The 13850-nt window shown below is 39.1% G+C and overlaps 1 protein-coding gene across 1 annotated transcript in view; it reads right to left on the reverse strand.

The window, feature by feature from the left end:
* Positions 1-2364: 2364 nt before the first annotated feature.
* Positions 2365-13850, reverse strand: part of chrm2a (cholinergic receptor, muscarinic 2a) — a 78604-nt gene continuing 67118 nt past the window's right edge. The window contains exon 2 of the mRNA XM_051890738.1: positions 2365-6651. Within this exon, the coding sequence (XP_051746698.1) occupies positions 5105-6598 (1494 nt within the window). The 5' untranslated portion in view covers positions 6599-6651 and the 3' untranslated portion in view covers positions 2365-5104. The remainder of the gene's footprint in view (positions 6652-13850) is intronic.

The raw sequence follows: 13850 nt of genomic DNA on the forward strand, positions 1-13850 counted from the left end.
CAATAAACATTTCTTATTATCAAATATGTTGAAAACAGTTCTGCTTCTTCAGATTTTTGTGGAAACTGTGACAGGTCTATATTTTATTAGTCAGGATTCTTTGATGAATATGTGTGTTTGCTTTGTGAAATTCAGATCAAGTACTGGATTCATAAAAAGCACAAACTCTATCGCCCCCTTGAGGACTGAGGTTTGTTACCGCCACAAAAAGTTCAGTCGGCCACATTGTTGGCAGAGCATTCGCGTACTTGTGTGAAGTGTGTTTGCAGTCTCAGTTCTTAGATCTCTTTCTTTCAAACTCACCATTAATAAACCAAAAAAGGAAAAAAAACAACAACTTTGAAGTTCGCGAGTGCACAGACGTCTGCTTCAGTTGCTATGGCCACCAACACCTTCCATAAAGTCATCCAGCTATTCTCGTCTGTCGGTTCATGTCCATGTATGGCTTGATTCTTCCGCGCTGAATCCCATCGGACTGAATTTCCCACCTCATACTTCAGGCCTACGTCTTTATATATATGATCATTTTACATATCGATTAAAAAACGTTATAGAAAAGCATCTGTGAATAGATAAGTCTTCTGTATGTTGTTCTTTTGTCGTTTATATCTTGATGGATTGGTAATTGTGTGTCTTTGGCAGCCGTTTGCTGTCAAACGGCCCGTGTGCGCGTGATTTCACACGCTAGATTTGAGTTTCTCTCTCTCTCACACACACGCACACACACACACACACATTGACTGTCCCAGTTATTTAAAAACCACACACACACAAACACACAGTGCAGTTACAACATTACAAACACATACAAGAGGCTCGAGGTGCTCCAGGGACGCCCGTTATAAAACACAAACTCGGGCTGCGTACGAAATCGCTTACTCTTTAGCTTAGTAATTACTTAGTTATGCTAAAAAGTACGTTTTATATAGTATGAATGTAATTCGTTGTTGTCATTATCACGTGACCTACCAGCATAAGTTGCGTCGCTTCACTGCCATTCACAAATCCTCTCCCGTGGCCTCATGGGATAGTAAACTGTCCATCATATGCACACTTCAGAATCTCAGGAAGTTGTAGGTCATCAGTAGTAGGTTCACCTACTATATAGTAGGGAAGTATGCGATTTCGGATGCAGCCTTTGTAAGTGTGTGCATAATGCGCTTTAAAGTATATTTCTGCACTGACCTCAGGGTCACGAGCCTACAGATCACACACACACACACACACAGAAGATATCAGCACGTTTGTGTTTGTCTTTCACAAAACTAGCAAACAATCACGTGCACACAAACACTTTTAAGTTGTAAAAGTATGGACGTTTCTAAAAAAAAATAATACAGAGAAATCCAACATAAAGGAACACTAGAATAGAGATTTCATTATATTTCGTAAACTTTAACAGATTAGAAAATACATTCAAGCCCTTTAATGTTAATTGTGCTGTCAGTTTGCTCATGATGATGATGATGGAAGGATGAAGATGGTTCTGAAGTTCTGAACACATACAGAAATATATATTAACTTTATGAAGACTGTTGGGGGATTTTATATATACAGGATTGGCCACTCTAGGTGTCACTCCAGAACTCTAAACTCTGATTGGCTATCTCTGAAATCAGAGGGCGGACCTTCGGTAAACCAGGTAGCAAAGATGCTTAGCAGGAAAAGACTTCATTAACTGGATTAAATGGATTTTAGCCATCCAAAATTAACAATGTAAGTATATTTTTTTCTATGTACCCTACAAATAGCAGTTTTCATGACACTCACTTGTTTATATGTAAGTGTTTACTTAGTTTAGCTGGACTTTGTGTGCCAGTGTGTCTCCATAACTGACCTGAATCTGACAAATATTACTCATTATTTTAAAAATGCAAGTTTTCTTTGATTGGTTGAGTTTAGTTTTCTCTTTTGATTAATGGTCATTATAATCCACTTTTTAGGCTATAAAGAGAGTAGAAGTCTATGGAATATACCTTATTTACAGAGCTAGATAAGTGTGTGTGTGTGTGCGTGTGTGAGTGTGAGTGTATGTGTGAGTGTGTCTGTGTGTGTGTGTGTGTTTATGTGCACACTAAACATGACACAGCAGGTCACCAGCGGCGTCACTGAGATCACAGTGGCATCCGTCCGTCTGTTTGTGTTCCCTGTGGAGTGTTTCTGTAAAGATCATCTTATCACACACTCTCAGTGCTTATCCCTCGCTGAAGGACAGACGGAGTGTGTGAGACCAGCGTCGCCCCATTTAAGGCCTGGGTCGCGCCAAACGCTCACTCTGACACCTGCGCTATCTGTCCTGCTCGCAACTAATAACACACAGAACCCATGCATCTCTCACGACCTCTGACCTCCACACTCACATGCTGTGTTTTCATGTTTTATTGGGACTTTCCATAGACGTAATGATTTTTATATTGTACAAACTGTATATTCTAACCCTAAACCTACCCATCACAGAAAACTTTCTGCATTTTTACATTTTTAAAACATTTTATTCTGTATGATTTATAAGCTTGTTTCTTCATGGGGACCAAAAAAATTACTGGTATTACTGTGCTTGTGGGGACATTTGGTCCCAATAATGTAGGGAATACAGGTACACACACACACACACACACACACACAGACTTTTCATCAGTCAGCACATTTTGTGGGCTGGATACTAATTATTTACAGTTTCTCTGTATTTTACACCCTGTCACTCATCCTACAGTAATCACTAGCATTAAAATCTGCCGAAGAACAACAAAACATCATGATGCATGATAGTGTTATGTTTATGTATGTGTAAAATTGTATGTGTGAAAGTTAAGCGTACGCCAAGTGAATAGGAAAGATTGAAGAAAGAGAGATTGTGCTAAAAGTAAACATGTATTATTTGGAAACAGGCTTGGGATGGACATAACAGATGGAATGAGAATGAATGTGTCTAATATTCATATATGGCAGTGGAAATACAGGACAGCTCTGTGACAAAAATGTACCATGGTAACTGCAGTTTTCCAATATGTCATAGTTACAACCACGATTCCCAAAGGAAAATGCCAGATTAGATCTTGCACAATTTGAATTAGATTCATGTTACTTTACTGTGATTTTACCACAGTTACTGTGGTATTTTGACTGAAACTTCACTTACCGTGGTATATTTATTAATATTGATGCAGGGTTTTTATCATTAAGTAAAACCATTAAAAACATTTGTTAATTGAAATAAAGCTCAAATAAAATAAAACAAATATTACTCGGAAAAAAACTAAAACTAAATGAAATTTATAGATGTTGCGTTGGCAATAAACTGAAATAAGTTTAAGTTGAAGCACTAAAATTATTAAATGGAAATAAATAAAAACTAAGACTGAAATAAAAATAAATCAAACCTAAATAGCAATATTAAAAAAAAAAAAAACTAAAACAAAAACTAAAAATAACACTGATGCAAAATTAAGCTCGAGCTCGATTCCCCCAGCATGCATCACTGTCAAATTTATGAGCTGCAGCTCTGTGATCGATTGACTGACATTTCCCATGATCCTCTGCTTTGAGCGAGGATTCTGTTAATCTGTTTTAATGATTCCAAAACAACTAATGGTGACTTGGCGTCTCATAATGAGATGAGGAAGCTTATGCACTTTAGCCCTTTAAATTCACAAGGCATGAACCCGTGAGTTATAATAAACCCCTTTCCGGGGTGATCAAACACACACACACACACACTTTCAAACACGTCGCCCGCAGGCGGATCATGAACCCAGAGAGCAGATCGGGTCGTCGGGACGTTGCACTTCTGCACAAAACATGCGTGTCAGACGTGCTGAATGTCATTTACAATGAGGCAGAAAGCAAGCGTTTTGGCCTTTTAATAAGAATTTTTTCAGTTTCACAAGCAGGTTTTGGAGTATCTGATGAATTAGCACTCTCTTCATTATTCTGTATGTAGCTGGTATTTTCCTTTTTTCTCCCAAGCGTGAGTGAACTGTTTTGTGTAAATGCAAAGCAGAGGTGAGGTGGATGCTAATGGCTGCGTGCCTGTGAGAGCCTCTTTATCCTGCGCGTCTGCTCACTTTAAAAGGTTTAGATTTGCATCCCTGGAGACCCCGAGCACTCAAAACTCATCCACTTTAACATACGGGCACACCGGAGAGCCTCTTCAACCCTCTTATTGCTCTCACAGAGCACACACACACACACACACACAACAAACACACACAAACCCTGCAACCAGCTACCTGTCATCATAGACGCTTCCATTTAATGAAGCTTTAAAGTCAACATGAGCCCGTTTACTTCCTTTGCACATGTTTCTGGCCTTATTTTGCACAATTCATTGGTGCACATTATTAAAATTGTTTCTTTTAATGATATGGATGAAATCAAGTAGCACCCTACGTTAAATCTTGTTGAATATTCCTGATTACACATCAGTAAACGGGCTTCATGTTGGACTTTTAATGTTGAACGCACACGCACCATCATCCAGCATGCAAACACACACATGACACGGATACAGTACATGATTATATACACGTATATACAGGTGTGATTTTATACTGAAGCTCAAACGCGTTTGGTTTGGATCTTCAGTCAGCCCTGTTGTCCCCTTATTTGTGTATTATTGAATAGTACAGACTCCAATCTGATCTATATGCTCGTATTTTTTTGTACTTTTAACATTTTTGTTTATAAATCAGATATTTTAGCACTTCTTTTCCTCCTTTTGTGACATGCATCACATGTGTGCAAAGTGCTACAACAGACTATCTATATATAAAAAAAAAACAATGAATGCAAACACACACCTGCCCAGACACTATTTTAGAGGAAAATCTGATTTAAACATGGTAAAATGTCTGATTTGTAGCTGACAGCATCATATTCATCCCCCCCCCCCCACCAAAAAAATTAAACTAGAAAGATGGAGGATTTGTAAAACTGTATGACAGGTGTTGTCGGGTCAGTCTCCGTTTTATAATGGCCGACGACTTGAATTGGTTTTACTTCCTTATGACCTCTTCACACATACAAACACATCCACACATATACCTTAGTCACAAGAACACACACATGTAAAATATAACGCATGCACACACACTATGTTTGCTGCTCATCGGGTGGAGCGAATGTTCTTGTACTGGCAGAGCAGCAGCTGTTTGAAGGTCTTTTTGAAGGTGATGTTGCAGAGGGCGTAGCAGGCGGGGTTGATCGTGCTGTTGATGTAGCAGAGCCAGTATCCGATGGTCCACACGGTGTTGGGAATGCAGCTGGAGCAGAAGGTGTTGATGAGGACCATGACGTTGTAGGGCGTCCAAGTAGCCACGAACGCCACCAGGATGGCCATGATGGTGCGCGTCACCTTCTTCTCCCGAGAGGATGGCGCCTTTTTCTTCTTGGGCGGCTGCTTGGTCATCTTCACGATCTTCCTCGCCACGTGGTTCTGCCTCTCGGTCGCAGGGACGATCTCTACGGTCGCGTTTGAAGGTGCGTAGCAGTCTCCTTTTGGCGATTTGGTGATGATCTTGATACACGTCAGTTTGGAACCGCCAGCTTTGGCGCGGTGCCTAGCAGGAGCCTGGTTGTCGTCGACTCTGGATGGCGCCGCCTCCTCCTTTTGATTGGTTACGCCGCCGCTGCCAGAGGTGGAGTCATTAGAGCTTTCTTTCTCCTCTGCTGGAACGCAGTTTCCTCTTCCGCCCTCTTCAGCCTCCACTTCTCCGCTCGCTGTGGATGGTGCTTTGCCATTCTGGAGTTTGGCATCGTGCTGGTTGGCGGCGTCATCTGTTAGCTGGGTCTGTCCTCGATCTGTTTCTTCAGCTGTTAGGTTGTTGTTGGTGGGTTTGTTGGCTGTGTTTTCGCGGATCTGATTGGAAGAGGCCACATTGAGGTTGCCACCCGATGGCTTGCGGTTGTCCTTCTTGACGCGGCTCTTGCTGGCGCGGGATATCTGCCAGTACAGTACCATCATGATAATGACAGGCAGGTAGAAAGCAGCTATGGCTGTGCCGAAAGTGACCGCGGCGTTGGAGAAGAACTGAATGTAGCACTCCTTCTCTGGCACTGTGCGCCCACCAACGATAAACTGCCAGAACAGGATTGCCGGAGCCCAGAGGATGAAAGACAACACCCATGCTGCGGCAATCATCATGCCTGCCATTTTGGTCGTCCTCTTCACTGGGTAGCTGAGCGGCTTGGTGACACAAAAGTAGCGATCAAAGCTGATGATCAGCAGGTTCATGACGGAGGCATTGCTAACCACATAGTCCAGCGCCAACCACAAGTCGCACACAACCGGACCTAGTGGCCAGTATCCAATCACAATGTAGACTGTGTACAAGTTCATAGAGCAAAGGCCGATGATGAGGTCAGCACAGGCCAGGCTAAACAAGAAGTAGTTGTTGACAGTCTGCAGGCTTCTGTTTACCTTGATGGAGAGCATGACCAAGATGTTCCCGATAACGGTCACCAGACTTAGTGAGCCGGCCACCAGTACAATGAACACCACCTCCACTGTCTTATATGGGCTCTCGTCAACTGTCTCCATGGTCTCGTTGCCCTCAGAGGCGTTCCAGAAGGTGAAGTTTATTGTATCCATGGTGTCCATGCTCAGGTACAGCTGGTCAGTTCACTATGGGCAGGACGTATGACTTCTGACACCTATACGGGAGAGAGAGGAGATTTAGTGTTGAGGAGTGAAGAGTGATAAAACAGCGATCTGAGTCTCTTCATGTGATTTTACACTCTAAAAAATTGCTGGGTTAAAAACAACCCGAGTTGGGTTGAAAATGGGCAAACCCAGTGGTTGGGTTAAATGTTTGCCCAACATGCTGGGTAGTTTTATTTAACCCAACTATTTAAAAAAAAAAAAAAATTACTATATGGCTGGCTTAAAATGAACCCAAAATTGGTTGGAAATTAAAAATCAGACACATAATTAATAGAGCCAACAATAATAATCAAAAGGTGAACATTTATTATAAGCAATTTAATAAATGTCTATTGTTTAATTATTCATTAAACTTATTAATACAGTAAATGCTAATTTCCAAAATATTTTGGGTTCATTTTAAGTAAGCAACACAGTGATTTTTTAACAATTGGGTTAAATATACCAAGAAGGTTGGTCAAACATTTAAACAACAAATAACTAATTGCTGGGTTTGTCCATTTTCAACCCAACTTGGGATGTTTTTTAACCCAGCATTTTTTAGAGTGTAAGATACGACAAATAATGCACTGTGTGTAATTTACATAAATTCATTTCACAAACAGTACTGTGACAATACCTTTGTAAAGTGAAGGTATCAAAAGATAATAAAATGTTATTGTTACAAATGTTATATTTAGGCTACATGATTCTGAATGATTGCATGATTTCATAAGAGATTCCTTAATTTTTTTAAATTTTTTTTATAAAAAGGCATTAAACAAGTAGCCTGGTAATCGTTCACAATCAATAATTTGCTAATATGTAATTTTTATAGTCTTTTTCATGTTTATTAATATTTAAATATGCCTATTTGATTTATTTAATTTATTGTTAAGTGCTAAAATAATAATGTTTCTATACTAGTTTTATCTCTGCACTTTAAATGTTTTTATATAAACAAAATATAAAGTGAAATTATAATATTTTGGCGCTGAAATAACTGGCGCGCGCCTGCGAGGAGAAAGGGCGGGAAGAGCGTGAGGTGAGCGCCGCTTGGAGTGTACCTCGTCACAGTATATGAAGTAATAATTCTGATTTATAAAAATTAAAAATAAACGAATAACCAAAAATGAGGACATCTGTCAGTTGCACATGTTAACAGAAAGTGGTGAGGTGATTCAGCATGTATGAAGACAGACAGCGTTCGCCTGAGGGGAATTCGTGGATGTTGTGGCTCCCTGAAAAAGCTGCATAATCTCCCGTTCCAGAGCAGTAAATATTACAGTAAGTGTGTTCCAGCTGTGTGTTTCGCACATAGTCCGTCTAAACTTCACAATTTGAAACAAAGAAACTAATATTCAAGTCATTTTTCAAAGAAACATGTAGTAAACTGGTTGGTCTCCATGGAAACAGCGGTGTAGTTGGACCGTATAGTTTTAAGTGATTTAATATTCGGTGGCTTCGTGTAATTGAACATGGAACCAATTATTTTTGGGCATTTTCGATGATCACACACTCGTAAAACATGAAAATAACTGGTTAGAGTGCCAATTCATCATGTCAATTAAAATGTGAAGGGTATGATTTCAACTAATGTGAATAATGAAACGGATAAAAATAAGGGAAAGTGAAATTTTTAAGCACTGCTCGAACTTGAAAGCGTTCGTGGCTTTCAACTTCTGCTTTAAAGTCAACAAGCACGCGCGCTGTCTGATCCATCTCCAGCATTCAATTACACTGCGAGTGCGCGCGGGCGCGCACACGTCCGTTTACTCCAGTCCTGCTTTATGTACACGCTGTCAAGAACCACAGTGGCTATGTAGGGTTCTCGAATAGACTTATATAGTTGTTTGAAGATTAAATGTTTCTTTATATGTTTTTCGGCTCTGCGTATTTGGTTTCTGGGCTCTTTACAGCATCAGATTCGAGTTCTATATAGAACTTAAAGTCATAAAAACACGTCCAGGTTACATTTCAGCCCAAAACCAAAAGAATTAGAAAATATATTATGCATCAAAAAGAAAATTTAGCGTGTTTTTAGGACCATTTAAGATTTTTTTATGATTCTCATTGCATCTAATTAAAAATTACAGTACAAAGCTTTAAAAGTAGAGCATACCTTAAAGGCAGATGTGTATGTTTCCTTAAAATTTACAAAATTATTTTTTGTATCGTATTATATTATGTTATATTAATAACGTTTTCTTCTTGTCTGGCAGTGAAGTAAGGTGATTTAGGGTGGAAATGTCTTATTCAGTTTCATGAAAATAGTGTCGGAGGGCAAAAAAATCTTAATGGTCCTAAAAATAGAAGACGCTGACATCTGTGCATCATGGATGACTGCACACAACAGGTTGTATGAATTCAGAGTTGGTTCTGTAACCTTACAGCTGTTTGATCCTTTAGACTGAAAATATAAGAAAAACGACAAATTGGGACTGTCAGTTTAATCTCCTGCTTCTGGCTCAGTCGTGCCTTTCCTCTTTGTATTAAAAATCAGGATTAGAGCAAAGGAACGGTTCCCATATGAGCGCCATGGGGCAAAATTAACCTAATGCTTGTCTGTCTCTCTCTCTCTCTCTCTCTCTCTCTGTCTCTGTGAATGTGAATAGATACGAGTCCGGTAATGGTGATTAGAGGGAAGAGGTTATCAGTCTTACAGAGCGACAGTTCACTCTGTTTTTCTCCATTAAAACGGTGCCTTATTTGCTGCTTTTCCCCTGAACAGCCTCTGAATAACCAGAGAGAATTCACTTATCTCCAGTGCCAGAAAGCCCTAATCATGGCGTTAGCCACGGCACTAAGCCAAACTAATCCCTATAAAAACGTTCCATGTCCAGCAATCTGTGTTTTTAGAAGAGGCAAACTGCAACAATGCAGACGGAGCCCGCTGTGTCTGCGGGGAGGAGTCAATAACCACAACACGACACATCACTGCCCGCTACAGGCTATCTGCACTCCAGTATGCTACACAGTCATGTGTACACAATGGCTCTGTTCCAAAGCCCAGTGAGCTGCCTTGCTGTCTATATAGTCAGCTGCCTTCTAATGCATCTTAATTAACACAACAGTTTAGGGATGCTGTACATAGGCAGCAACTGTGTGCATCATATAAATAACTGATATACTTGTGAATTTCTCCCTCTGGAAAAGCAAAAAAAAAAAAAAGTTTATCTAATCTAATTTATCATTTTTTATTATAGTTTTAACATTTCGAATTACCTTTTATTTTTATATTTGTAGTTTTCATGTTATTTTTAGATGCATTTTTATGTGCTTTTGTCATTTTATTAGTGTTTTTTTTTTTTATAAAAATATATTGCTATTTTGGTTTAATTTATTTTTATTTCCGTTTTAGTTAGTTTTAGTTTTTATTTATTTCCAGTTAACAATTTTAGTGCTTCAACTTAAACTTTTTTCAGTTTCTATTTTAGTTTAAGTTTTTCAACTAATATTTATATTTATTTAATTTTATTTCAGCTTTATTTCAATTGCCAGAAATGTTTTTAATAGTTTTAGTTACCGATAATGACCCTGGCACACGCAAATGCTTTTATATTTCAATTGAACTGTTTTTATTGATATTTCAGTATTGAATGAAATAAATATAATTTGAACAGTTCTCTCATTTTGTCTGCCATCATGGTTGAAATATTTTACAGAGCGTGTTGCAGTGCATTCTGGGATCGCCTTATCCGAGAAGGACACTGCTTCAAATTCGGCTGGAACATGAATCTTATCAGGTACTTTTTGCACACTGTAAAAAAATGTTTTTTCGAAGTTGCAAGCAAAGATTATTGGAATATGTTTTACAAGAAAACATACTTTGTTTTCTACATGCCTTTCATTTGTGAAATTTACGAGCAATTTCTGAGTGAAAACTGTAAAAGTAAAAGAAAACCCTACATCATTTTCAGTGTAGAAACATGCATGTTTCAGAAGAGAGCTACTGTTTTAGGAGACATTCTTCTTCTGGCTTTCATCTACTTTTGAGCGCTCTCCTCTTCAGGCTGTTTGCAGGGCTCGTTTCGTTCGGCACATGTGAGATATTCTGCTTTTGGAGTCCTAAAAGCTCAGACCTGCTTGACTAATCAGGTGTAATGGAATGCATTCGAGTCATTAAACGTCCGTATATTCTGTTCTTTAGCGGCCGGCTGTTTGTTTTATAATGACAAACTGCCCTCATTTCCACTCAGAATTATTCCACCCGATACCGCATTCATATCCCACCGCTGCTTACTAATGGAGTTCTCTGATCTCTGGTCCAAATTTGAGCCGGCTGAAGCCTTATGTTGAATGACAGAATGGAGGAGTTTGGCGTTATGAATAAGTTTTGTCAGCCTTTCGGACTTTAGTCGTTGAGGAATTGGCTCAGTAGAGCTGAAAATTGCCTCTGCCCTATGGGACGCACCGAGGACTGATCTCCAACTTTTACCCCTTTTCTCTTTCCCCTTTTCTATGCTTTGCTTACTGTTTTCCTCTTCTATTCGGAGAGAAGGTTGTGTCTGCAGTGCAGCCGCTGTGATATATCAGCTTCTGACCACAATGATGCATATATTTACATAAACACTCAAAGCCCAACGGCTGTCCTGACCTGTATAATAGATCAGCTCTGGTGTTTGTCTGGATTAAAACTCTCTGGAGTGGAGCCACAAAGAGCTCTTCAAAAAAATCTTTTTTAAAATTAACTAAAGATTTTAATAGTATTCAACAAAAGTTCTGTTAGAGCATGTTTATCCATCCATCTATTCACCGTTCTGTTGTTCAATCCATCCATCCATCCATCCATCCATCCATCCACCGTTCTGTTGTTCAATCCATCCATCCACGTTCTGTTGTTCAATCCATCCATCCACCGTACTATTGTTCCATCCATCATCCATCCATCCACCGTTCTGTTGTTCAATCCATCCATCCACCATATTATTGTTCAATCAATCCATCCATCCATCCATCCATCCACCATACTATTGTTCAATCCATCCATCCATCCATCGTACTATTGTTCAATCCATCCATCCATCCACCGAACTATTGTTCCATCCATCATCCATCCATCCACTGTTCTGTTTTTCAATCCATCCATCCACCATATTATTGTTCAATAAATCAATCAATCAATCAATCCATCCATCATCCATCCATCCATCCATCGTTCTGTTGTTCAATTCATCCATCCATCCATCCATCCATCCATCCATCCATCCACCGTACTATTGTTCAATCCATCCATCTATCCAACCATCCATCCACCGTACTATTGTTCAATTCATCCATCGTCCATCCATCCATCCATCCATTCATTCATCCATCTACCGTTCTATTGTTCAATCCATCCATCCATTGTTCTATCGTTCCATCCGTCCATCAATTTTAACATTTTTTAATGTTTCTGAAAGAAGTCTCCTATGCTCACCAAAATACATATGCATTGTATATGTGTGTGAATTTTATATCTCTCACACACACACACACACACACCTCATCTCATCTGCTTCCAATTATTTGTACAAAAACAGTCTGTTATGCTGCTTATATATATATACACACACACACACACACACACTACCACCATAGCTGAATTTTTATCAGTCATGCATAGCTTTAATACATAATATTATATGCATAATAATATTGATATTATTTTATTGTCTTAATCATAAACACATTGGTTTGTAGCTTAAACTGCACTTTGTTATAATTTTCTTCTAGTTATTTACTAAATAATGAAGTCATAATTCACAGGAAATAGCCTACTTCAACTTTGCAAATTAAGGTGGTTATAAATAGCTGCTTATCTTACGTCTTTGGTATCCCTCCCACTTTTAACCATTTCTATTGTATTTTAAATACTAGATTCATACATTTTTTCTGAAGATAATTATAATGTTTGTTTGCCTGCTAAAGTGGTTGTTAGTGCTTTTTGGGTGGTTGCTGGGTGGTTTCTTACTGTCCAAGTCAAAAGATCTCTGATATTCTCTAGAAATGACTTTCATTGTAAGTTTATGGGATTTTCTTTTGTCTGTATTATCAGGAAAAAGCATTAGTCAATTTACAGAAAACATGTTTATCTGCATCTCAGTTCAGGGTGAATGAAAAAAGAAGCTTGTTAATTACTGTTCATATAACGTTTGCTTCCCTAAATCTGGTTTCGTCTCAAAGTGGACCACCTGTGGCCTCGGTCTGCATTATGTTGTTATGGTCAGTGTAATCGTACCATTAGAGTCCAGAAATCTACAGTGATGTTGACTGACACACGGCACTGAGTACAGGACCAGTGTCTGTATCGACTGCAGCGGTCTCTGATTAGATAGTGGCATGAGATTTCGGTCTAAATGGATGAATGGATCCTCAATGCGATTTTAATGATGTATTTCTTCTGGTGCAGAGATTGTCTTTCCTGTGCAGCTGACGGCGGTGTGGACAGGGGGAGACGGGTGTTTTCGGGTCTTTTTGGGTGTGTGGGTGTGTCATTTTATTGATCAGGAAACGTAATAAAGTTAAAGTATGTTTCTGTGTCTTTTTATGGTGTTTCACAAAAAGGAAGAAATGCAAAAATGTGTTTTTTTTTTACTAACATGGATATCAGCTCAGATAATTTTCAGCACAGTTTGAGACATTGTTGAGATCTCCAGATGTTCTGAAACATCTGGAGAAACTTCAGCGAAAGATGCTCTCTGCGTAATGTAGTTACTGTTGAGATATAAATGAGATCTTTAATGTGATTTTTTTTTTCTTTCCTATAGGTCTGTGAGAGATGTTTCCACCCTGTTATGGATATCTGACATAGATGGACACGGTTATATCAGGTGTGTGTTTACAGCAGGTGTGTGTGTAGCAGGGGTTTGTGTACGTGTGTACAGACAGGCTGAAAGGTTAATGACAAACTGAGGAGAGGCTCTTCGAACTAAAACCTACAAAAACAGACAGATTACACACAAGCTTGTTGGAAACTGTAATATTAAGTAAATATGCAAGTGTTTATAGTCAGCGGTGAGTGTTTGTGCCCTAAAACAGATGCTTGATTGTGTGTGACAGGCCACAGTAGTGTTTTCGACGTCTTCCATCTGCTGCTGTCACTTTGGACTTTTAGTGTATGACAGCGCGCTGACAAACACACTTAACGTCTCTGAATCATCCAGGAGTGGGCTGCTCTCAAACGTTTCATTCTGACACGCCGTAACTCTAACCTGAAGCCATCGAGTTT

Source organism: Ctenopharyngodon idella, chromosome 4, assembly GCF_019924925.1.
Source record: "Ctenopharyngodon idella isolate HZGC_01 chromosome 4, HZGC01, whole genome shotgun sequence".
Taxonomy (NCBI): Eukaryota; Metazoa; Chordata; class Actinopteri; order Cypriniformes; family Xenocyprididae; genus Ctenopharyngodon; species Ctenopharyngodon idella.